This window comes from Haliaeetus leucocephalus, unplaced genomic scaffold (assembly GCF_000737465.1).
Source record: "Haliaeetus leucocephalus isolate CR32 unplaced genomic scaffold, Haliaeetus_leucocephalus-4.0 Scaffold866, whole genome shotgun sequence".
NCBI classification, from domain to species: Eukaryota; Metazoa; Chordata; class Aves; order Accipitriformes; family Accipitridae; genus Haliaeetus; species Haliaeetus leucocephalus.
The window spans coordinates 1571460-1595713 of NW_010973302.1; the positions used below are offsets into that span (position 1 = coordinate 1571460).

The 24254-nt window shown below is 46.9% G+C and overlaps 1 protein-coding gene across 3 annotated transcripts in view; it reads left to right on the plus strand.

Moving 5' to 3' along the window:
• The window catches only part of CTIF (CBP80/20-dependent translation initiation factor), a 110622-nt gene that overhangs the window by 18393 nt on the left and 67975 nt on the right, over window positions 1-24254 (plus strand). For all 3 annotated transcript variants that reach the window (XM_010582998.1, XM_010582999.1, XM_010583000.1), the window contains 3 exons: window positions 1301-1374; window positions 2289-2393; window positions 5625-5700. In XM_010582998.1, the coding sequence (XP_010581300.1) occupies window positions 1301-1374; window positions 2289-2393; window positions 5625-5700 (255 nt within the window). The remainder of the gene's footprint in view (window positions 1-1300; window positions 1375-2288; window positions 2394-5624; window positions 5701-24254) is intronic.

Here is a 24254-nt window from a genome sequence, read left to right on the forward strand (position 1 = left end):
ACTGGGACTTCATTAAGAAATGGTCAAATTTTTATGAGTTTTTAGTGTCTCAGTTAATAATATTTGAAAACAGCAGAAGTTATAGGATGGGGAATATGTGAAAGCCACCTTCTCCAGCACTTGTTTCACCAGAGCGGGAGCATTTGGGCTGAAATAGTTAAATAATCTGAATATGTGTAACATCATGAATAATCGGAATCTATGTAAGAAATGTTGGGGGGAAATTGGTAATATGGGATTCCCTTTTTGTAATGCATTTACATGCCTATCCCATATGAGTCTGAGTCAAGTCTGATTTCTTGAATGGTCCTGGCAAAAACCAACCTGCTTTACTTCTTTGCCTGTAAAGGGTGGAGAGGGCAGCCCTCTTTCTATGGGGAAGACACGTGTAGGCTGATGACTGTAAAGGGGCCATGAAGGATGGGTGTGAGGTCTTTGCTTTAGATGCTCTTGCTTTGAGTTGACAGTTTTGCCAAAAGCAGCTGCATGGGAAAATTCAAGGTGCTTTGCAGTTTGCTGGAGGTTTCTTATAGTTCCCACCTGATTATACCGTGTTGCTCTTGCTTCTCAGGGGAAGGAACCGTCACCTTAGTGCTGGTGGGTCGTGTACCAGAATAACCTTGTGAACTCATTTGCTGGTGTGCATGGCAGAGGTGGCACGGTGCAGGGTTCTGACATCGCCCGCCTGTTGTTAGAGCAAGGAGAAGTCACGCCACCATGACTCCTTGAAGGAGCAGGACAGCTTTCCCCATCCTTATTGGTGACAGCAGGCTCTGGTAGCTGCTGGTGAAGAGTGTCTCCATCCTTGGAGATATTCAGAAGCCATCTGGATGTGATCTTGGGCACGTGGTTGTAGGTGGCCTTGCTTGAGCAGGAGGGTTGGACCAGGTGAGCTTCAGAGGTCCCTTCCCACCTCAGCTGGTCTGTGACTCTGAAGCTGAGTGTCTTCATGGCTTGGATGTCAACCTGCCTGATGGCCCTCGGTGGGTCTTGGAGGTTGTGGATGGTGGGGTAGGGGGATAGGGCTCGAGTCAGAGCTGAGCCTACGTGTTGTCTGCTCCGTGTTGTCCACAGCTTAGTGTCCCCAAGGCTGAAACTGTGTCAGTCCTTGCCTTTACGGTGCGCTTTTGCAGCGGGCAAGGGGACTCTGCATTGCAGTGAACGTGGGGAGCGTAGGAGCCCACGTGCAGAGCCAGGACACCTCCGCGGCTGGTGGTGGGAGAGGCTGTGCTGGGCTGTGCCATGGTCCGGATAGACCCGCGTGCCTTCGGGCGAGTAACCGCCTTTCCCTCCCTCCTAGAATGGCAACAAGGAGAGCTCCCTTGACATGCTGGGCACAGACATCTGGGCTGCCAACACCTTTGACTCCTTCAGGTAAGCCGGTTTTAAAATGCTTTAAGGGAGAGATGGACAGTGCCTTCTCTTAGCCTTTGCCTGCATGTCTGTCCTGCCAGTACCCAGGTGCCAGTGAGTACCCTGCCAGTACTCGCATCGCTGCTCCTCCTTCTCCCCATCCCCATTTGGCCCACGGCGCTAAGCACGCTCAATCTGCTTAAAGCATCCTACATGCTTAGGAGAAGCTGCTGGATGGGTTTGCAGTCCAAACATCTGAAATTGGTACTGATGTGATTATTTGTAATCATCAGAGAGCTGTGCAGGCAAGACTTCAGGCAGCTCTGAGCTCCTGCTCCAGGACTTTTTTCTTCAATTAATTGGTGGTGCGATCATGCATTTGCTTCGCAGCTGCTGAGAAGAGCTCTTCAGCTGCTGCTTCAAAGCTGGGAAAGTGGTGAAATATGCTTTCTGTCCAGTTTTATGCATATCTCTCTCTGTGCCTGGAGCACTGCAAGAGTCTGCAGGGGTTGAGTTCCCACCTGGGACTTGCTCCAGGCCATTGGAGTGGGCAGGTTGTGCAGGACCAGAGAGAACATCTCCATTGCATGGACCAGACCACTACCTGTTGCGATATCCCCTTGATACAGAGAGCAAGTATAGCTTGCAAGGTGTATGCTGCATCATGCTGCATCATACATCAAAACTAAGGGTTTAACGCAAGCACCAGGAGCTCAGCATCTCCAGAAAAGCAGAAGAAATAGAAAGAAACATGATGCAGCAGTGTGAAGGTTGGAGACATGCATCCATGTGCTCTGTGGCAGGGAGTGGTGCTTCCAGAAGTACCAGCTTTCCTCATCTGCAGGCTCCGATGTGCCCTCTGCTCTTCAGCTTGGTAGTGTTTCATTAGTAGTGGACTTTTTCTTTCTTTGTTTTTCCCTGTTTTTCTCTTCTAGTGGTGCGACGTGGGACTTGCAGCCTGAAAAACTAGATTTCACCCAATTTCACAGGAAGCTGCGAAACACCTCCAAACACCCGTTGCCTCACATAGACAGAGAAGGGTGAGTGCCCTACGTGCAAGACCATGCTCTCCAGCAAGGTCTCTAACTTCTCCCTTGCTGTAGGAATGCTAGCTTGGTGGCACAGCTCATGTGGAGGACATGGGGAAGAGGCGCTGGACCACGTATCGGGGTTTGAGGATGCCACTATCTGTCTATCTAGCTCTTCTATCATCCAGTTCTGGGCTGGAGCAGAATTGCTCACTGTATTTTGAGTTGCTTGGTAGAGTTCAGTCTTTAAACCACGCTGGATCCAAGTCCTCTAGATCCAAGTCCTCTAGATTTGAACATCTCTGAATATTGGAGCAAAAATTCTGTCTTGGTGCTGATCCCAGTTACAGTTCCCATGAGTGACTGGGCTTTTGCTGTTCTCCCCAGCAAGACTTCAGGGAAGGAGAGAGCATCAATGTGATCCACGTAGATCCAAGTGTTCATCCGCCATCTGCTAGTCTTAAAACTGTGAAAACATTAAACAGCTCCTTTTGGTGGTCACAGCCTCCAGGGGCTTCTACGGTATTACTGGATTCCTCTTTGGTTGTTGGTTGATCAAGCCAAATAAATGTATACTGGCATCAAGTGGATCACCGATGCTGCTTAGATGGACATCACCGTTTCTCTGCAGATTCTCTGCAGATTGAGAAACGTCATAGTTTGTATTTTCGTCTCCTTATCATTCAGGGCACAGAGGAAGGAAAAAAATCAGAATGGGTCTAAAAGATGGGGCTGAGAGAATTGCAGGTTACTTCTCATTGCCACGTTGTATGTAGGGATGGAAATCCTCTCTCAGAGAAGTTTTTCTGTTGGTAAGTTGTTTTGCCAAAGTACAGGCCAATGCCGTATGCATGGGCTGCACATCTTGTTTAGAAACACCAGGCTAGGAATCCCACCTCAGCCCAGGTTCAGCGTCTGCAGGAGCCTCCCGTACCGTATAGTGACAGGCAGACTCACACGACTGTATAAGGCGCTTTTTTTTCCTGCACTGTAAGTGTTTACTGCAGGTATATAAACAGCAATTTTAAGAATATTTGGAACAATGTAATGCTAAATTTCTAAGTCACTAAGTGCCTTAGTCTTGTTTACTCCCATTTCTACAGATGGTTTTGAAAAATGAGATGAAGGGCCCTCTGTAAAATAAGATATAATGTGCTCCATGGTTGATGGCACTTGCCAGATGATCCTATCAGCGACACCTGCTACATATAGGGAGGATGCAGCAGGGTCTGCTTTGTGGTCTGCCTCCAGTTCCTGGTGTCCTGTGAAGGCCCAGGGTGCAAACAGGTAGAGAAGGCAGTATGGAGGTGAGATATTTAATCACTCCTAAATATTACAGCTGTAAAAATGAAATAAGAATTAGTGTATATGCAGAAAAGTTAAACAGATGCCATCAGCACAAGCAGTGCATATCCCAAAATGCAGGTCACATGAGTAACGTGCACTAGAACAGAGGAAGCACAGACAAAATTGCTTTGATTTTTTTTTAAAGTTGTCTTCTGTGCATTCCTCAGCTCTCCATGCTGAATCTGTGCTGAGTGTGATTCAGCTGGCTGAACCTCCAAGAATCTCTACCTGCTAGCTAGGCATTTTCCTTCTTGCTTGAGTGGGGGTTTTTAACATGCTGGCTGTGCAATGAAAAACTTAATAGAAGGAAAAGGATGTGTTTTCTATACTGTAAGTACCAAAGGGACCATTTTATTCCTTAGTCCTATCACTTGCCCAGGGTTGGCCATGTAGTTGCATCCAGTTAATTGACCTCAAGTGTCTTTTGCTTGGCTGAAGCGTTTTCCTCCAGAAGGACATCTGATTTTATTGGAAGATACTGAGTTTGGTGGTATCCTGAATAATCAAAGTGGAGTGGTTGAGGAAAACCAGGGAAATGTACCTCATTTCTGACCTGAATTTGTCTGCCTTTCATTTCCAGTGTTAGCTCTTGCTGTGCTTTTGCTCTTCCAGTTCAAACAAATTTTCGTAGCTGATATTTTCACTTCATTCCAGGTATCTCCCAAGCCCACATATCACTTTTTCCCATACTCTAAGAAATTTCTCTACCATCTCTTTGAAATGTGACTGCCAGAGCTCCCTACGGTCCTGTAGTTCAGGCTCAGCCATGCTGCCTGTAGAGGAGAGCTGCCTTCATCCCCCTAACCCTGCCTCCTCATCCCCTGCCTTTATGCCACAGTCCAGCATCAGACATTCACCCTGGGACAGTGCTCATCCTTTTCAGATAACCTTTTCCTACAATATGCTTGCCCATTCTGTACCTGCAACTGGTATTATTTGTCCCCAGATGTTTGACTTGATTTTCCTCATATATATATAAAAATATTTTTTTTCATATATATGTATTTTTATATATATGCACACACACCATATTTTGGCCTTTGTAAATCAAAGTCACTATTTCATCTGCTGCTATTGAAGTTTCTGTCTAATATATGTTATTTATCAATATCTTGTCACTAGTTGACCAAAAAATACATTATCATTCTTGTGGAATAAGAATAGATCTCCTCAATTGTTTATAAATGCAGAAGGATAATACTTATTGACCATTTTTTCTTCTTCTGTATCATTACAAACTCTCTGCATCCAGCTAGTAATTATCTTGGGAGTTTTTTTTTTTTCTTTCTTGATACAAGAAAGTCATTCAGCTGCCAGCTATGTGTTTGGTCTGTCAGTGCTTGGCTTCTCACCCCAATTTTTTTGCGTTTCAAATTGTGTGTTTGTATTTATATCGATTGCTGTTTGCTGCCTGAGATGTATGTTTGTACTTGTTTGCCGACACCTTTCTCAGCAGGGGAACTGGAGCTCCCATGGAGACCAACAAATGAGCAGTGCTTCAAAGGAAACATTTTTCATTACATTTTTGTGTCCTCGTTTTTTTTTTCCCAGGTGGGCTGTGCTTTCAGTTTTGCTTGGTCTGGGAATTGAATCACCCAATGCTACTGCTTAGGACTGCCTTTGGTTTTCTCACTGCTGCTATTACCAAAAGTGTTTGAATGCTGTGGTGGATGGTGCAGGTGGAGAGGACTGAGAAAAGCATTTAATTTTGTATTAACGGCTTTGTGCCCACGTGGGAGTATTTTGGAGGCACAGCATACTCGCTTCAGAGAGACTCTTTGTTTTCATGAGGGTCCTTTGCAATAAGAACTAATCTTCCCCATGTGCCATAATAGAAAATTAACTTCGGCTCCAGCAAGGTTTCATGTGGTTTTATTTGTTTTCTTCCTGCCACAGGCTTGGAAAAGGGAAATACGAGGATGGTGACAGCATCAACTTGAACGACATAGAGAAAGTCCTTCCAGTGTGGCAGGTAGGTGATGAGGACATCATCTCCTGCCCGCAGTACGGTGGAGACCAGCAGCTCCCTGCCTTACCTTTCCTTAGGAAACCCTCCCCAAAAGTGGGAAAGCTGCTGGGCACGATGTGCTGAGCTTGGGGTTTGTAATGGAGAATTATGCCTGTGGTTTCAGCAAGCCTTGCTGTGAACCTTAGTGCTGGGCAAGGGCAGTTACCACTTAGACTTCATTGAGAGGTGAAATGTCAAGGACAGTATACATACATACATCTATACATACAAATATGTACATGTACACAGGGCTCATATTTTAGGAAAGGAGATTCTGAAAAGCATCAACCCTTCTGACAGCTTCAAAATAAATTGCTGCCAGGAAGTCAGCAGTGAAGGTGTGCTAAGCCAGATGTTTCCCCTATGGGGTGTATGTGTGTTTATATGCAGCGGTCATCCACTTGCATGTTTTATCCAGCTTTCTCCAGATCTCTCTTTACAGCCCAGTTTCGGTAGTTCTGGTTAAATGACCTTTGATGCTCAGATGTTGGGGAATGGCAGGATGAGACCCCCAGTTAAAAAGTCCAATTGAATAGGTCAATTTGTCAACATCATATAATTTTTCACTTTCCAGAGCCCTAGCCCTCAAAGAAGCTGAGTGTCCTGGGCTGGGCAAGTTTCTGAGGATGCTCAGCGTGTTTTTGCTGAAGTCTCCTCTTTGCCACCAGAGGGAAGGACGGAGACATCTCACGTGCTGTGGTAGCATTACCCTTTTCAGTGCTGAGCAAAGAGCTCGCCAGGCTTCTTGCTCATGCATCATGTGAAGAAAAGCTTTGCTCATCCTTCAAACCATGTGATGATCTGCCTTACTATTTCTTTTGGGTGAGCTAGCTGACACTAAATACACAAACCATGGGAAGGAGTGGAGAAGTGCTGCTGACTTTGGCAGGGAGGAGCGCTGCCTGCAGCTGCTTTCTGCTCAGTCTTTTCCATGCTTGGTATGTCTGGACTTTAGGTCACAGGGAGAAAACATCAGGTTCAGATGATACAAACCCCAGTAATTCTCCAAAATATGGTTATTTTCCCTGGGGAATAATTGGAAATGAGGAATCAAACCATCTTTGGTGCAAGGAGCTGACTTTCTTCTGTAGGGTTTAACATCTTTTCTAATCAACAGCTAGTAAATAAGCCGGGTCCTCCTGGTCTGGTTGTCATCTCATCATGTCCTAACACCAGGTTGAGTCCACTGACTCCAGTGAATTAATTCCAATATATGCTTTAATATCTAGCTTAATTGTTAGTGTGGCATCTCTAAGCTGGAAGACCTAGTGGGAATGCTGGCTTTGGTATTTTGTTTGTGCCTCTGGTCAGACTCGTGCAATGCTGCATTATTTTGGAGACGCGCTTACCTAGGCACGTACAGTCATATGTATGTGTGGGAACTAGGAGCTGGGTAGTTCTGGGTGAGGATTTATCTTGTTCGGCGTTGACAAGTGAAATACTCGCAGACAGCTGGTTTAATCCTGACATATCATTGTTAACTGGATTTGAATGCGATCGTGCAACGCCGACAGTGATTTTGCTGGTCTTTGTGCCTTGTTTTAAATGGCTCTGTGGAGCACAGTGCATGGGGGCATAAGGGAAAATATTCGTGTGAGCCTGTGGAAGAAAAATCTTTCACCTTCCATGGGGCTTTCTCACGCTGCCATTATGTTTGTGTCATAGCCTGAAGAAGAGGCTTTTTCAGGTTGGAGACACATAAACTCTTGTTCTGTCTGTGTTTAAGAGCTCATGGGTTGCTTACAGCAGCTGTGCATGGAGGGGCCAGTCCAAGCATCCTCCAGCGCAACTGGGGCCGTCCGAGCATCCTCCAGTGCAACTGGGCCAGTCTGAGCATCCTCCAGCATGACTCGGATGCAAATGTTTTTCTGCTGAATGTGCAGCTATAGCAGGGTTAAGAGCACCAAGTTTGAGAGAGGTAGCAAGTCTTACTTGCAGGCTGCTTTGGAAATTTGGGTTCCTTTGATGGTAAGGTATGATAGACATAGGACATGAATCTAGAACTGATTTCCAGTATACATCCAGGTCTGCATTTGTATCTCTACAGAGAGATACAGTGACATCCCTAATGGGTTAAGCAGAATATTCTGGATATCTGGATGTTAATATGTATAGTTGAGTTTTGCTGCTGGAATCTATCCATAGTATTTTAACAAAATATTGCAAGGAAAGCCTATGACTATTTGGCAATTAAAAGGTGAAAAAATAAACAAAAACCAAAACAACCTCCTCCAAAACCCTTTTTGTTCATAGCTGTCTGAGGGAAAAATGCTCGTTGCCAGCCTTTTGTTTTGAAATTGGAGAATGCGTGCATCCCACTCCTCGGAGATGCTCACGGCGTGCTCTGCCATCTTGTGGACACGCACAGGCAGGCGAATCCAGCTCCGCTTTGGCACTGGGCACAATTCCTTTGTGACAACTGGTATTTTGAACCTTCTTCCTGCCTCATCTTTTCAAAGTTCATCTGGGGTGCTTGTTTTTACTGGTAAATAGGCTTTGTTTTGAAGGCTGGGAGCTCGGGAGGTCATTGCTTTGGCTCAGCTTGTGAGCTGTAACCTCCATCTCTCCTTACTCATAGGAGTCTGTAGTTGGATTTGGGCACTAATTCACCTAAGTGCTGCCAGAAAGTGACTGTGGAAGAAAATAATCTTTTGAAGATAAGTATTCCCCATTCATAAGATCTGTTTTTTATTGTACGCCAGGGAGGATCGGTTGTCTGCTGCGTTAGAGAGGTGCAGCTCAGATGTAGAGCCAGTCTTCATCATCCTCTCCATTTTAACCTCAGCTGGTTTGTTGGAGGAGACCACGTAACCATCTTGGCGTCATGAAGATGTCACGGGGAGGGCTGAGTCAGTGCATTTTGCTTTTGCTCCCTTTGGCAAACACTTGGAAAGGCTTTCAGGCTTGGATGTGTCACAGCCGAATGCCCCAGTCCCAGATACGGTCTTCAGACTGCGAGCCCTTGGCAAACTCTACACTTAGCAGAGAAGACAACCCAAGGGGTCATGTCCTACAAGATACCCCCCATGCTCCCTGTGAAGTTAACTGTAGCTCACAAAGGATACAGGAGGCTGCATGTCACGGGAATGTGCTGTGAATGCTGCTAGACATGAGCAGGGAGTTTTCAGACACATACCAAGTGGTTTCTAGACTGGCATCTTGCAGGTTTTGGCTTTCAGTTTGCTGAACTTGTGCCTTCAGGATGGGCCTGCCCTCCTCCTAACGGTGTGGCTGTGCTTCTGCTGGCCAGCTGCTCCTTGTCTTGTGTTTTAGGAGGCAGAAATAATGTGGCACTTTTGAAAGGCGTACTTGGCTTTACTGGTGCTATGGGATAAACTTGGAAGACAGCATTGATATCATTTGGTTTGGCATCTTAATTGCTCCGCAGCTCATCTCCTTACTGATTTTTGACCCTTTTTGTCATATGCTTAGAGTTACAATAAAGTGCTTGTTTCTTTTCTGGCTATGGTTGTCATCCAGCTTCCTTGTTGGAGGAGAAACAAGGGAGCAGCTCCTTAGGAGAAAGGCAGAATCTGTAAGTTGTTCATGTTCCTCTTAGCGCCACTGTATTCCTGACTTTATCCAAACAGGCTTAGAAGTGCTGGGATTCCTGACCATGCTGGGGCCACCTGAATTTAGGCACCTAACGGCGTCTCTGCCCACTCTCTTTGGGACCCCTCCTCATTGACAAGTATCGTCAAGTCAGACCTTACAATTCAGCGTGGAGATTGTGTGAGTAAAGGTGGGACCTGTGCGTGGGCTGGTCCCTTGGGGGTCCTGCCATAGGGGAGGCATGGACACGTTGCGGCATGATTTGTTTCATCTCAGTGTAGAGGTCTAGAGAAGGTTGGATGATTCCCATCTGAGGATACCCGTGTCCTTTCCCTGTCAGCTCTGCAGGGAGCCCAGAGGGACCAGGTCACACATGGACTTGTTCAGATATGGTAGGTTCCTTAAGAGAGATGAAACCAACCCAGGTGTCCCGGGGAAGAAAGGTGGATCGTGGGTGAGCATCCCTTCTGCTGTCACTCTGCATGCGAGGGGAGGAGGTTGGTGTCCAGCACTGGTGTGAGGGCTTGCTCCTGGACCCTATGGATCACTCACCCTTTCAGCGTGGTGGTAGCAGAGAGACAGGTCTCTTTGGAGATCAGGGACAGCTCTTTGGTGGGTGGTGTTATTTACTATCACCATACAGAGTCCTCATCCTCTCCATGTCCTCTCTTGCCTGCTCTTTCTGCACTACAAGGCTGGGCAGTTCTCGTTTTAGCCAGCTTGTTAGCCGGCCCAGACTCCTCCTCTTTCAATGCCTTGGCCACAACAATGTGGCCCTCCCTCGTTAGGCTGTTCTGCACCGGTAGAGCTGGGGTGGGCTCATCCTTCTGTCTGGCATCTCCTCCCACTGGAAGCAACCTGGTCCATATGGTGTGCCACATGTGCTGTGTGTCCCTCCTGCCACTCACCCGGTCTAACTCCAACATCCCTTACATGTCCACCAAACACTTATGAACAAGTTGGAGTGGCTCCCTAGGAGCCCCAAACTAGGGGGATTTCTTCTCCCCACCTCCAGTTCCTGCTGGACTCCATCCAGAGCATGCAGGCATGGCGTTGCTTTCAGAGAAGGTTTCTAGTCTAACAAGCCAGCTTCTCATATCCCAAGGGTCTTTCCAATACTGTAACTGCTAAAACCACTGTGGAAAGTCCCTGTCAAAGAGCCAAAGTTTACTTGAGTATAGGTCACAACGTATTGGGAGTCAGATCTCCACTGCTTAGTAAAAAGCTTTTGTTTTGCTGTCACTTCCAGTAAGATATGGTCTTTCTTGGCCTGGTTTTTGTTGCATTTAACCCAACCGACAACGACCGTCTTTTTGGGCTGAGAGGGCAACCTGCCATGGTCACCTGTAACCCCTTCAGCATCACTCCCATGTTAGAGTTAAGGCCACCGTTGACCAAGGAAGGCAGATGAGACCGTTGCCACCTCCAGAGCACTGGAGAGGAGAGGTCTGGACCAAGGCTGGCTTATCTTCCACGCAGGTCACCAGTTCGCAGGTTCTTGCAAGGTCCAAGCCTGGGCTCTGGCAGTAGAGCACAGTCACTGTGAGCCCTGAACCAGGTTATAAACCCCATGGTTTTTATCGGACATGCAGAAAAGGGGAGACCTTCCAGTGGGTTTTTCAGATTACGATGGTCTTCCGTATCACATGGTAGACTTATCTGCTGCACAAAGGAAACACCAGGGAAATGGCCAAGAGCTTTGATGTTTCCATTATTATTATTATTATTATTATTATTATTATTATTATTATCATCATCATCATCATCATCATTATTATTTGTTAGGGTTCAGAGCTGGTTTCTGATTGTAACAAATGAGATGGACTCTCCCTTCTCAGGGCTGGTTTTATTTTTCTGGCTGTCACCCAGTTCAAGCAGACTTAGCGATGCTGGCTCATAATTTGTGGGGGTGTCTTCCCAACCTGGTGGGCATGGAGATGCCTTTTTTTATTTGGTTCCTGGAGCTGGTACTGGGCAGCTGGGCAGGGTTGGGGCCAGGCTGCCCTGTTGTTTGGAGAGTGGTGGACCCGTAACAAGCTCCTGCCAGGATGGGAGGCATTGGGATGCTCTCACACCCTGGTTGGGTTGGCTGGGTTCAGAGACACGGGTTTGGGATGTGCAAGGAGGGTCAGTGGAAAGGGCAAGCGTGGCTTACGTTGCAGCTCTGAAGTTTGGCTTGGTGTTTGGTGGCCGAGGGGACAGGGCTGGTGGCAGAGGGGAGCCCTGCAGCACTAGAGGGCACTGCCGTCTCGCTGCACAGCCCCGAAACATGAAACAGAGGAAATGAGGCTTTTTTCCAAAGGCTTTTTCCAAGCAGAAACCTCACTCAGCGGTGGCTGTGTCTCGCACCCTCCTGCGCCAGGTCATGATGCTGCTCTCCATCCCGCTGTGCTCACCTCAGGCTTGGGGTGCGTGTCCAGCATGGGGGACCCTGGGGCTTGTGGAGGGGGAAGGTGTTGGTCTGCACCCAGGACTGAATTTGGTTAGCACTGTGCATTTTCATGAGCTTCAAAGCAGATGGAGGCCCTGAGCAGAGTGGGGTTAAAACTCAAGATGTCCGTGAACAACCCTGAGGGGAGCTGATGCCTTGGGGTTAGACATGCCCCACAGCCCAAGTCTCCCTCGCTTGCATCACGACACCTTCCCGACTCCTCTTGGAAATCCCACTTTTCCAAATGTAATCCTCCACTCTGCATATTTCCTATAGGATGCTGTGGCAGGGCTCAGTCCGGAACGATGCTCCTCACACCAAGGAGCGGTGCCAAATGTGGTGAGGGGTCCTCCATTTCTCTGGAAGATGCTGCTGCCCCATCAAATGTAGGATGTTCCTCTGAACACCCACGTTTCCATTTGTCCATCCATCCCTGTCCCCCACCTACCCTGTTGTCCCCACCCCACTTTGAAGGACATGCCAACCTCAGCAGGAAGGAGATGAAGACTATGGTGGTGTCTACTGCTGGACCATCTCTGTTCCTTAGACCCCAGTTTGCCAGGCACCAGTTTGTGCTACGAAAAAAGAGGAAGAATGGGATTTTGGCTGCTTTGCAGCTTTTCCGTGGGCCAGGTTGATGGAGGGGTAGACACAAAGCGGCTGAGTGGCAGGACTAGGCTGGGCTTACCGACAGGAGGTGGTCGGTTTTGGGTTCACGATCAGGGACCACAAGGAAATGAGAGAAGAGGTTGGGAGAGCTGGATGGGTAAGACTGTTCCAGGGAGGATGATGAAGAAAGATTTTCTGTTTTGTTTTTAAGGAGTTTGCAAGTAGTTTTAGACCTGAGAACTGCAGTTTTCTGGGGAATTAACTGATTTGGGTATGGGTACTTGTACTGGGGTACAAATAACAACTCAACAGGCATTTGAGGCTCAAAAATGTCACCACATAGAGCTCTGGCTTAAACACAATGGAGAACAAGACGGGCTTTTCTCAGCCTTATAGTTGACTTACCTTTCAGAAAGGTTTGCTTTTGTGCAGCTATATAATATCCAAAGCAAGCCTAAAAGGTTTTGTTTTGGTTTTTTCCCAGTCCTTTCTATAGACTGTAACACCCTCCCTGCCCACCCCCCACCCCAAATCCTGCCTGAATTTTAACTTCTGAATAATGTTACATCTTTTTCTCCCTTGTTTTCCCAGAGGATTCATTAGAAATCTGAGAGGGCTTTTGCAGCACTCCCTCGAATTTGCTGAATATTTTCCTGAAGCCAGTTGTGGAGTAATGATTAAGTTAAAAAAACGTATTAAAAGTAGCAGAGAAAAAAAATCCAGATTTCTAAAGATCCCGAATAAAAACTCAATGTCTCTTTGGTCAAGCAGCTATTTCTGCTGGCTTGGCTATTTCCACATCCTAATCCCCTTCCCCTCTCTCCGTGAAAGACCTGAATTTTTAATAAAATAAAGGGAAGGAAGGAATTTTCTCTCTCTTAAAAAAAAGTAGACATACCGCAGGACCAGAGAAGAGAGACGTGCATACATCCCCGTTGGCGGAGGGACCTACAGAGCCTAGAAACACTTTGCACTCTAAAAATCCTGCTAATGGGGGATGTCCTTGTCCCTTGTCTGACAAAATAGGAGGTTAATGTTTCCTGTCGCATTTAAAAATTTCTTCTTAACTAGAAGATGTTCCCCCCCCTTTCTGCTGCCTTTCCTCTGATGTTATGGAAATAGAAACCAATACAATAAATGAGACCAGAAGTTCTTAAAGTGCGAATTTCCTGCCTGGAGGCAGCAGGTAAGTGAATCCCGTCCAGCTTGGGGAAATGTATATATAGCTATGCGTGTAAATATAGGTATTTAGTGGCAGGATAAGTGTTTATTGCAATCCAAGGTGGTTTGGTTAAAGATTGTCCTTTAAGTGGGAAATTTATTGCTGCACACGACGCCTGGATGTCTCTTCCATGGGGAAAATAAAGACTGTTTATGAAGGGAATTAAATGATGTCCTCGCCTGTGGTAGCAGACCAAGCTCTGTAAGGACCCAGAGGTCCTTTCTAGTCCCACGTTCGTATTGTCCCTCATTTGATGATTTTAAAAATACCTTTAGGGTTTGTTTGGGTTTTTTGAAGATACTCCATGAACTTCTCTGCTGGCTCTAAAAATGGCAAGCTCTTGGCTGTATGTGCACTAGCACGGTCACTGAAAGAAAACTCCATGCCATCCCCAAAATGGCTTTGCTGGATGGTGGGGTTGAAGGATTTCTTCGGGGCCAATAAAAATAGCAAGAGGAACGTGGTCTCCATGCTTTAGGCCACACGCTGCTGCCCCAGTGTCCATGTCTCCCAGGGTTATTCTGCTCTGCCCTTTACCTGCTGGTACCGCTGTGGAGAAACTCCTCATTGTTGGCTTGCTTTCTTTTTAATTCTTTTTTTTTTTTTTTTTTTTTAATTCCTGTAATGTAAGAGCAGAGAAACCACTGGAGAATGATAAAGCTTCATTTCTTCCTGCTTTTGTGACCCGCTTGATTATTTCGTTTCTCATTGTATATTCTTTTGAGGCGCCTTGTCTGAACGGAAAGAAAATATGTATGCTTATAGGAGCCGTTGTTTCCCTTTGGCTGGGCAAAATAAGACCCCTTGGCGGGGCAAAATAAGCAGGTATCGCATAAGATATGGATTGCTTCTACTTGCTCGTCCTGGGGAGGGAGCTGCCGACACTTACTCCATCACGCGCCTGTGAGCGACGTTATTCCTTAAAGCCGGTGGGCTGTGTATGCCTTTGTTTGGCCAGCCTTTCTCTTGGGGCTGTGAATAAATACAGGATAAAAATATGTGTTCCATAAGTTTGGGTTGCTGCATGTTTACTAGATAAGAGTGAAAAGGTTTGGGGTTGGTTGGTAGTTGCATGGACATGGTTTGAAGCAGCAGCGGGTGAGATGAGACACCCTGTCCTGTTGTTTTGTGGTTGCTCTGCAATGATAATCTAGACCGAAGCCAGTTTTTAAGATTTAAATGTGAAGCACAAATTTGCATTTGTTGTCATTCAAAAGAAAACACGAGTCCAGGATGATCTCCAGGTTTTCAGCCTGATGATACTAGCAGGTCCCACCGCTGCTGCTGGGCATGCCGTGGCATGATGGTGGTGGCTGGTCTGCTCCAGCCATTGGGCCTGTGGTCAATGAAAGCTTGGTTTTCCAAGAGCAGAGGGCTAGTGTGGGCTCTTTTAAAGCTTTTTTCTCATTTGGGTTGTTCCCATCCATGCCACTGCATCTGTGGAGCTTGTTCAGCCCTGCAGCTAGGACCTCTAGTGTAGACAGTGCTGGGAGATGTCAAGGATGGAGGAGCTTCAGAGTTGCCTGTGGTTGTACAACCAACTCAGCCTAAAGGCTGTGGAGAACCTGGGGGCTAAGCGGGTGACCATGGATCATCGTTGGACTTGTAGATGCAACTGGCATGCTAAAAAATCATCTCCTTGTATGCAAATTTTGATCTGGAAACCCAGCGATGGGTTTTGATACCTGAATTGTTGGGGTGAAGTTTCTACTTGTGCTTTATTTTGCTCTCGGTGCAAATCAGCCCCATGTGCCTTAAGGCTTCGGGAGCCGATGCGGTCCCCGTGCTCCCTATGGCATCGCTGCCCGGTGCCAACAGTGTCCCGGCAAAACAGGTCACCACCCCGATAAGCAGAAAGGCGAGGAGTTGAACTCACACTAAAATGGTATTTCAGCGAGAAAGAGCAAAGGGGGTAAGAAAATACCCTGACCATTAGTGTGTGAGCGGCCACCTTGTTGTACAATCACAATATCGTTTTTCTATTTTTTTTTTTTTTATGGTTGGCTTAACAATTAAAAGGCTACACTGCGCTTTGGTTTTTCCAGTCTGCTGCATCGTGTGACCCCGGTGACTCCGAGTTAAGCCTCATTATATAATGGCGGGGTGTTTTTTTGGAAAACCTCCATTTAATCCTTTCGGAGCAGAATTTGCTGGTTTTGTTTTCTTTCATATCGTCGTCTTATTTCCCCCCCGCCTACCCCTTCCCCGGCGGGCGCACGCTGGAGGCGTCAGTCTGGGAGCAGGGTCCTTTCTTCCTTTCTTTTTTTTTTTTTCAAATCTGCAGAGAAAGGAAAAAAAAAAAGGTTTATTTTCGTTTGCTTGGGTTACAGCGCCTTTCCCCGCCGTCGGGGGGGAAGGACTACGTGATGTGCAGCAGGTATTTTGTGAATGGAGCACAACCCTGTGACTCCCCGTCGCTTGACCGAAGGGGGAGGCAGGGGAAGGAGAAAGAAAAAAAAAAATAAAAAAATAAAAACCACCACCCAGTGACTCCATCTGACTCGTTTTGGCTGGAAAACTTTTTCAGCGCCGTGGTTCTTAAGCCAGGAGGAAGCTTTCTTCTGGCCCAAGAACAATAAAGGGGTCAGCAGCCTGATCCTCCCTCCTACACCCTCTTCCTTCCATTGTGAGGGGTCTGTGCAAATATCCCAGGCTGCTTCTGCTGGGGCCTGAGGGACCTGAGCCGCACATGTGACATTAAAGAGAGACTCTGCGAACTCGGTAATCCTGAGCTGCTAAAAGAAAAAAAGAAAGAAAAAACAAAATGAAGTCTCTGAGGTGCTCTATTTCTGGTGTAGCGTTGCGCTTGGAGAAGGTACTGATGGGTGTTTCTCATGGTGGGGGGAAATCTGTCCCCTTACCGAGCATAGGTGCTCCTCCACGATGCCATGGCAGCATCTTCCCCAGCGTCTGCTCGACAAGTGGCCAAATCCCCACAGAGGGTTGGCGAACCGTCGTGTCTTGCCAGCCCTTGATCTCCTCCATTTCTCTGGTTGTCCAAGACGGGGAATTTCTGCTGCTCTCATAGTGCACGTGCAAAGCCTGTGTGCTGGTGGTGTATGGTCTCCAGTAAGGATGGGGTTGAAGGAGGCACGGCTGCTTTCCATGTTGTGCTTGCTCCAGGGATTGCCCACCATCTGGCAGCACCCAGGTTTTCAAGCCGGCACCTTTAATGACGTGCCTGCTACTCCTCGGATGCGTATCACAGACCACGAAGGTCTGAGCCAGCAATCCCTGGAGTAAAAGGTCTTTGGAGAAGTGCTACAGGGCCTGACGCACAACAGTGTGCCCACCAGTCCTGTCCATCATTGAGGCAGCCTGCATCTCTCTGTTGAAGGCAGTTGTAGACAGATCAGAGGGTTGCTGTGGTTTCTGTGATATTGCTTGTGAATCCAAAGCAGTCACAAAACTCGCAGACCGCACTAGGTTCTGCCACCATGAATGGTGATACTTTTTCCAGGTGGTGTTTGGTATCTGCCGGGCTAGATACCACCTACCTTCCCAAAGGAGAAGGTGGGACCTGTGGCCTTCTATGAGAGGGCGAGTTCAATGCAGCACTGAAGACCTGATTTATTTGCCAGAGGGAGAGTGGATGATGCTCATCAAATTGTAGGACCCTGCCTCTTTTTTTTTTTTCCTTTTTTTTTTTTTTCACACAATAACCAGCTAAGAGCATGTGTGACCTCCTCTCGCTGTGTTCCAGCTTGTTGGACCTTGGCACCAAGCAGTCGCATGAATCATGATGGTGATTTTGCCGTAAGGCAGTTCCTGTCGTTATTATCTCCTTGCTGTGTCGATAATGCTTTGGTGGCGATGGTCAGGATTTCCTCGCACTACAGAGCTTTCCTGAAGATCAGCTCTGCAAATGGTGGAGGAAGTAGCCGTTATGAGATTGCTCCTGGCTGCTGAGAACTGAGGAGCCAACTTCAAACGTACGTGCGACCTGACATGATCTGACGAGCACCGCGGCGGCTCCTCTTTCCCCTCGTCCGCTTCGTCAGCGCAGGCGGGTGGGAACTCCTTCTGCAAATACTCTGAGGGCTGAAGCAAGACCAAACCTGGTTATGGAAAATTGTCAGAGACCGGGACCCCTTGCAATGGAGATGGGGGGCAGTTGTCCCATGTCTTGCTGAAATCCCAAGGGCATGGTGGGAACACTCATGACCAGGGAGAAATTCAGGGTCTCGCACCCACCCCTTTGCAGTGCCACAGTGTTGGGACTCCACGCGCTACAGGGTCCTTTAGTTGAAAGGAAAACTATTTTTAGTTCAATTTATAAATGCTTAGGCAAACAGATTTGTTATTTAAACTCTTTTTTTTTTTTTTTTTTAACAAATGCCCTTGTTTGAAGGTAAAAGCAAGCAAGCTGCGAGTTCTTTCAGCCTTGGTACTATGCTGCTTTTCTCCTGGTGCTGGAGCAGCTTTCTGATCTCTGCATACAGCATCTAGCTCCAGGATTTTGGTGGTGTTTCCAAGCAGCATAGTTACGCAGGTAATAAATGATAATTACATGGGCTATGTTGACCTTGGTGGAGGACAGGTGAACTGTGACAGACTTCCAAGATACAGCTCCTTTGCTGCTGTTCCTCATCTAGAAGAAGAAATAGTGCCAAGCTGCCCATGGCCAGTGAGGCCACAAAAATATATCGCAGGTAGCTCCAAGGGTTGCAAGTGTACATGAGGCTGGGAACCTGCTGCGTTAGAGGTGGAGCTCCTTGACTACTTGACCATCCTGCTGTTCTTGTCTGAAGTGGAAGCAGATTGCCTTGTTTGGCTTCATACTTGCCACATCCTTTCACGGTGCGATTTGCATACAAGACAGGACTTGAATTTATTCTGCCAGTCCTCAACTTCTGAGAGTTGTTGGTTCAGGAAGGGCAAGGCTGTGGTGCAGCAGCTGATGGCCATACGATTCTTCTGGGAGGTCTAAGGTAGCTTTCCTGACATGAGGTTGGATCAAAAGAGAAGGTGTTTTGGCAGCACAGAAGTCTTTCTGTGTGTGCTGCAGTGAAAATTGGTGATCTAGGGGTTGCCTAGAATGGTTTGCAGTTTAGATGGAGTAATCCAGGCATCCTTCACAGGTGCTTTTCCAAAGGTACTTGATTATTTAGTGCCATTGCTATGCATAGCACAGGCAAATCAGATGTTCATGCCCTGGTGGGAAGGACTGACTGTTCAGGAGCAGATGATAATGCAGCAGAGGATGGTTGGAAGTGAGTTGGATGGGGGTGGGTAAGGAATGGGAGTGGGACTTGGTGAAGTTCCATTAGTCCACTGTCAAGTCTGGGCAAGTTGCTGCTTCTTGATGACAGCAATCCTGTTTCTGGAGAAGTCAACAGCAAATCTTCATCCTCTGTGTCCAGGTTTCTAGTCTTTTACTCATCTATTTTGTGCATATCTTCCAAGTCTTTCCTGTGCTGCCTGTTTGGAGTGGTTGCCTCTCTGTGCCAAGAGGGCTTTTGCTCTGCCAGAACTGCACATGTGCTCACAGCCACCGAGGTCCTAGCATGGGTAGATGCAATTGAAATAAAGTAAAAAAATCTTGTATAAAAGGGCATGGAATGCAAAAATAAAAAGTCATGCAGGTGATCTCCAGCCCTTTAGAAGCTCTTGGAAGATTCCCCATTGGGTGCTGCACTTTGCTAGACGGGAGAGCATGGTGGTTTCATGGATGTTGTGTTGCCACATGTCTCTTCTTCCCCTACGTGTCCACCAAAGGCTTTTCAGATCTTAACATGTGCAGAGAGCCACATCCAGGGGCCAGGTTCAAGGAGGCTTCTGCCCTGGAAGATGAGGACTGTGGTAGCTGGGGGTTTCTGCTGGAGCTTTAAGGACTCTGTCTGCGTTGGGAGCTGCGTACAGTAGGAACAGTCCTCAGCCTCATCTTACGTGCACCTCGTCTCACTGGTTAGGATCGTTTCCCCCATGGAAACCATCAAGAATTTCCGTTATTTCCTTTCCTGAGGCTTTGTTTGGGTGGGGATTTCTGGAAGGTATTTCACAGGCAGGTATAATTAAAGAAAGACATTCTTTGCCTGGAGGCTAGACAAGGTTTCTTTAAAACCAAGCCTTTAGCGTGGTGGCAAAACAGAAACCATTTGTTGCCTGGTCCGATGGAGGGGAGTTTGGGGAAAGGGGGGAGCTAATCAGCTGGGAATCATCCCAGTTAAACACCGCACACCAGGGTTAAGGCCCTTATCCAGCAAATCCTTGAAATATGTGCTTAATTTTAAGTCCCCCTGACTTCAATCTGTTTACTCTTGTGCTTAACTTTAAGCATGTGCCTAAGTGCTTGGCTGGCTTAGGGCCAAGGGAAATAGTAGACTTAGGAGCAGATTCGCATAAGGTAAAATGCTTTACTGGACTGAAGTCCCATGGGACAGCGGATGCTATAGCAGGTCTAGGATGACGGAAGGGGATGATGCTGCATATCCCAGCTCCGTCAAGTTATTCAGCGTCGGGTACCACAGACCTGGGGCTGGGCTCACCTTATGGGGAGCATCCTAACAGTGTAGTCTCTGAACGGGTACCTTAACTTCAGTGTCTGTATTTCACTGTTCTGAAGGTACTGGCCTCACCCGTAGCCTTGTGTATACCACAAACCCAGTCTTAGGAAAAAAATGTAGTTTTTTCCTCTTAATTGGGAGAGAGGAACGTTTTAGTGGAGGAAAATAGCCTTGATTTTATCATCAGAAGAGGAAGGAGAGCAGATTATATGACCTGACTAATAAATCTTCATAGGAATTTGCATGGCTGCATTAACACTTATAACAAAAAGGACTCCTGTATTAACACAAGCTTTTATAATGGCTTTATCTTCTTCTTTTCTGTTCCAAGCTAATTCCTGAAAGCCTTCTTTTAATCCCCCTTTTGCTCATCCAGCCTGGACTTCTTAGAATGGCAAAGGGGTTTTTTTTTCCTTATTTTTAATCTATGAATGACAGCACTTAAAGCTAATAACTGTAGCCGTGGCATGCACGAAAATGAAAAGCCACCATCAGAAAACAAGATCTGTGTTTTTTGAAAACACCACTACCAGGGGTTAAGGGAAATCTGCAGCTGGAACAAATACAGAGCTCATCTAACTTCCTCAATAACGCTGCTGGAGGAGCGGGCAGTTGCCAGACGAAGGAAGCGTGGTTAGCCATCGAGTCTTTGAATGCAGCTCCGTTTCCCCCTCAAACCCATGGAATTTATATTAACCTCCAGCTTTTCTTAGCTGGTGGGAATTTTTTTTTTAGTATTATTATTTTTTTTGCATGAGGAAGAGCCTCACTTTTGTTGCTTCGGTTTGTCAGAGGAGTGGAGGAGACGGTTCTGCTCCTCACGTGGCGTTCTTGCTGGCAAAAGGCCATGGATGTTAAATGAATAATTTTTGGCATTGATAAGGAGAGAAAGGCTGAAGCTGCCAAGCACAGAGACGCAGGCGTCTGATGACTTGATTTCGGGAAGGGCAGGCTTGAGCCATCCCGGCTTGCCGGGTTGTCTCCGATCCCAGCAGAGATGCAGGCAGGAGGAAGGACTCCACGTCCTCTTGTACCTGGGTGTAGCTATATACAGCGGGCAAAGAGCAATATGCGAGGATGTCTAAAACTGCTTTCGGTAAGGTAGTTGGCTACCTTATTTAAGCTATAGGTAGACCCTTAGGAGAGCTAGTAGCATGGGAGACCTCGTTTTGCATCCTGGGGCTGCCGTAGGGTCCCTGCGTGACTTCAGAGCCACTGTGAAGGCATAGCATCTGTAGGATGCTTATGGCCACAGTGCTGACGGTGGCGGGCAGGGGTGCTGGACAGAGAAAGGAGCTGGCTGAACGGACACGGGGGATGTGCTGGTTGCCAAAATTCCCAGCTCTCTTCGGTAGTGAGCAGTTTGACAGCTGCTTCCGAGTTGTTCGTAAGGCAGTGCATCTGCTCAGGGCTGCCTGCAGTTTTCCCGTCGTGTCCTTTTCCGCTCAGCAGTCGTACCGCTCTCGGTGACCGCTATCTCAGATCCTTCTCAGCTTTTGGAGCTCAGTACTGCCCTTCACACATCCATAATCCTGCCAGCAAGAAGGGCACCAAGGAAAGGAGAAAGGAGCTAAAAAAGCCCTAGTGAGGAGGGGCAATGTGACCCGAGACATCCCAGTAAGCAAGATCTTTGGTGCTGGTCACTTGGCACATGAAACTATCCAGGAGTTGGGTTGGTTTGTTGAGTTTTGTTGCTGGTTCTTCTTTGTTCCCACTTGGTTCTGATGAAACACCTGAAGGCGCATCACATCTTGGCCAATGTGAAATGAATTGAAGGGGTTTCACCCAGCTCCTGGCAGTCATCACAGAAGCAGCCATAACTTATGCTTTCACTGGCAGGAAAGCTGATGTTTGAAAAATGCCTGGAGAACGTGCACTTTCTCAGTATCTTTGGAGCTGTCATCATTGATGTTCAGCATTTCCAAGACACGGGAAGAGCGGATACAGCCGTCTTGCTGCCTGTCCTGTAGCAGCTTTTGGATAAAAAGCAGTTTTTCAGGACTTTTTTTTGGTGGAAATGCCAGATCCGTTTCCAAGTGTCACATTTGGAGATTGCTGTAAAGCAGCAACAAACTTGCTTTTTTTATTCTTCCTCAGTTTACTGTTCAAAGTAGTCCATGGCTCCCAGAGGTCTGCAAAGCACCAGTGAAAAACCACCGGTATAATTAATATATGATGTGATATGATTGATGTTCTGTGGCAAGTGCATAATGTTTTCTGGGCTCATCCCTGTATTAAAACTCATTACAGCAGAAGGAATCTTAGTCCTTGATGCATAAAAAGAAAATCCTGGGAGGGAGCAGACAGACACTCAAGAAGCAGTTTCTTCCATCCAGGTACAAACTGCCAGTAACCTGGCAAGGAGAAAGTCAAGCCCTTGTGTTGCACAGCCCACACTCCTGCAAAGGAATGGGACTTTTCAAAGGGAAGAATGAGGCTTTTATAGGATTAAATTGGCATTTGCACATCATGGTATTTTCTGAGCTAGGGTGGCTGTGACATGGGATCCTTGCTTGCTCTCTCTGGGCTGAGCTAGACTAAGCAGAGACTTCAGAAAGGAGAAAAAACATTTCTTTGTGGTATAGTCCCAGGGAGAGTACATTGGCTGTGTCTTCAGCCAACTGCAAACAGGAATATCTCTTGTGTGAAAATGTTTCTAGCACAATACAAGGGGCTCGAAGAAGGAAAGGATAGTGATATTCTGCACAGTGTGCTTCAGCCTTGAATGTCTACGAGAAAGATCCGCTGGTAGACCAAGAGGGGCTGCCACCACCACGACCCTGTTAAAGTTGATGGCAAAATTCCCTTTTGCTTCAGTGGTGCAGTGTATGGATCACAGCGATACGGATCATGGCAAATAATGCTCGTTGACTTATTAACTATTGCCTGCAATCTTAGGGTATTGTGAAACTTCGTGCACTTGGAAGGCCTCCAACGGGAAGTGCCAAGGGCTGAGCAGTGAGAAAGTTCTCCTAGCACCTCTGGATCTACCCACGTTGAAAGAAAAGAGAAGCCACCTCTTGTTTGTAAGGTTACGAAGTTATCACTCTGCAAATAAGGAGTTTCATCACTGTTGGACTGTCCCAACTCCTGGGATCTAGCATGAGGTGGAGCTCCTATGGGCTGAAACCCCAGTCCACCCAAGAGGAGAAGATTTGTGGGGGCCTGGTTCTGGGGGACTGCACAAATACGCATGGAAAACATGCAATCTTTTGGTAATAATAAGGGTGAAAAGAAAATATACTTGGATACAGCCCTTACCTTCTGCTGAGAGCGATGCTGAGATTCGAGGTGAGCACACCCAGCCAGAGGAGGCTGTACTGATGCTGCGGATTGCACAGAGGTTCAACAGACTCTCCAGCTTAGAGGATGACCTGGGTTCTGGTCCTAAACTCTCTGGTGTCCTATGGGGTCTGTTTAGAGGTCACCTTAAAAATTCATCAGGGAGGTCCCTATTCTGCCTGCAGGTCTCTTCCTCGCGTCACTATCCACCACAATGGCACGAAATGGGGGCTGTTGAGGGTGGACGGTGAATGAAGGGTGGTAAGCTTTGAAGGGGACAAGAGATGGGGAAAACCAGACTGGGGAACGTGAAAAATATAGAGGAAAAGTATATTTTAAAGAAATGTGAGGTCCCAGAGGGACTGAAATAGCTCAAGTTACAAATATTCCCATAGCAACTTCATAACACTCTAAGTACCAGCTAAAGCAATTCCTCCCTCACCCCCAAACTAGCACAGGCCAAGGAAAATTTAGGAAAAGCTTTTCAGAGCAGTGCAGCTCTTTCTCAGGATGAGCTTGGGCTACCTGGACAGACCTCAAACCAAATACCAGGTGTGGTGCCTCCTAGTTGCAAGTGTTGTGGGTGGTATTTATTCCTGATATTAGCTGAAAAAGGCTCCCTTTTCCAGGGAAAGCAAACCCAGGTCACCAATGCTATTTATTTTGATGATTCTTTAAATACTCTACATTTAAGGACTCCAAGCAATGGTGTGGTTATATCTATATTTACTGGATAAATGTATTTATTTATGGATGTGATGCTTTACTGCTGACAGTAAGGTTTGTTTTTAAGTCTGACCGGGGTAGAGGAAATACATACAAATAAACAATAAACCTAAACAACACTAAAATAACATCAGTTAAAACAATTAGAGTTACTTCCACTTGCAAAGTATTGTTCCCATTTTGCTATAAC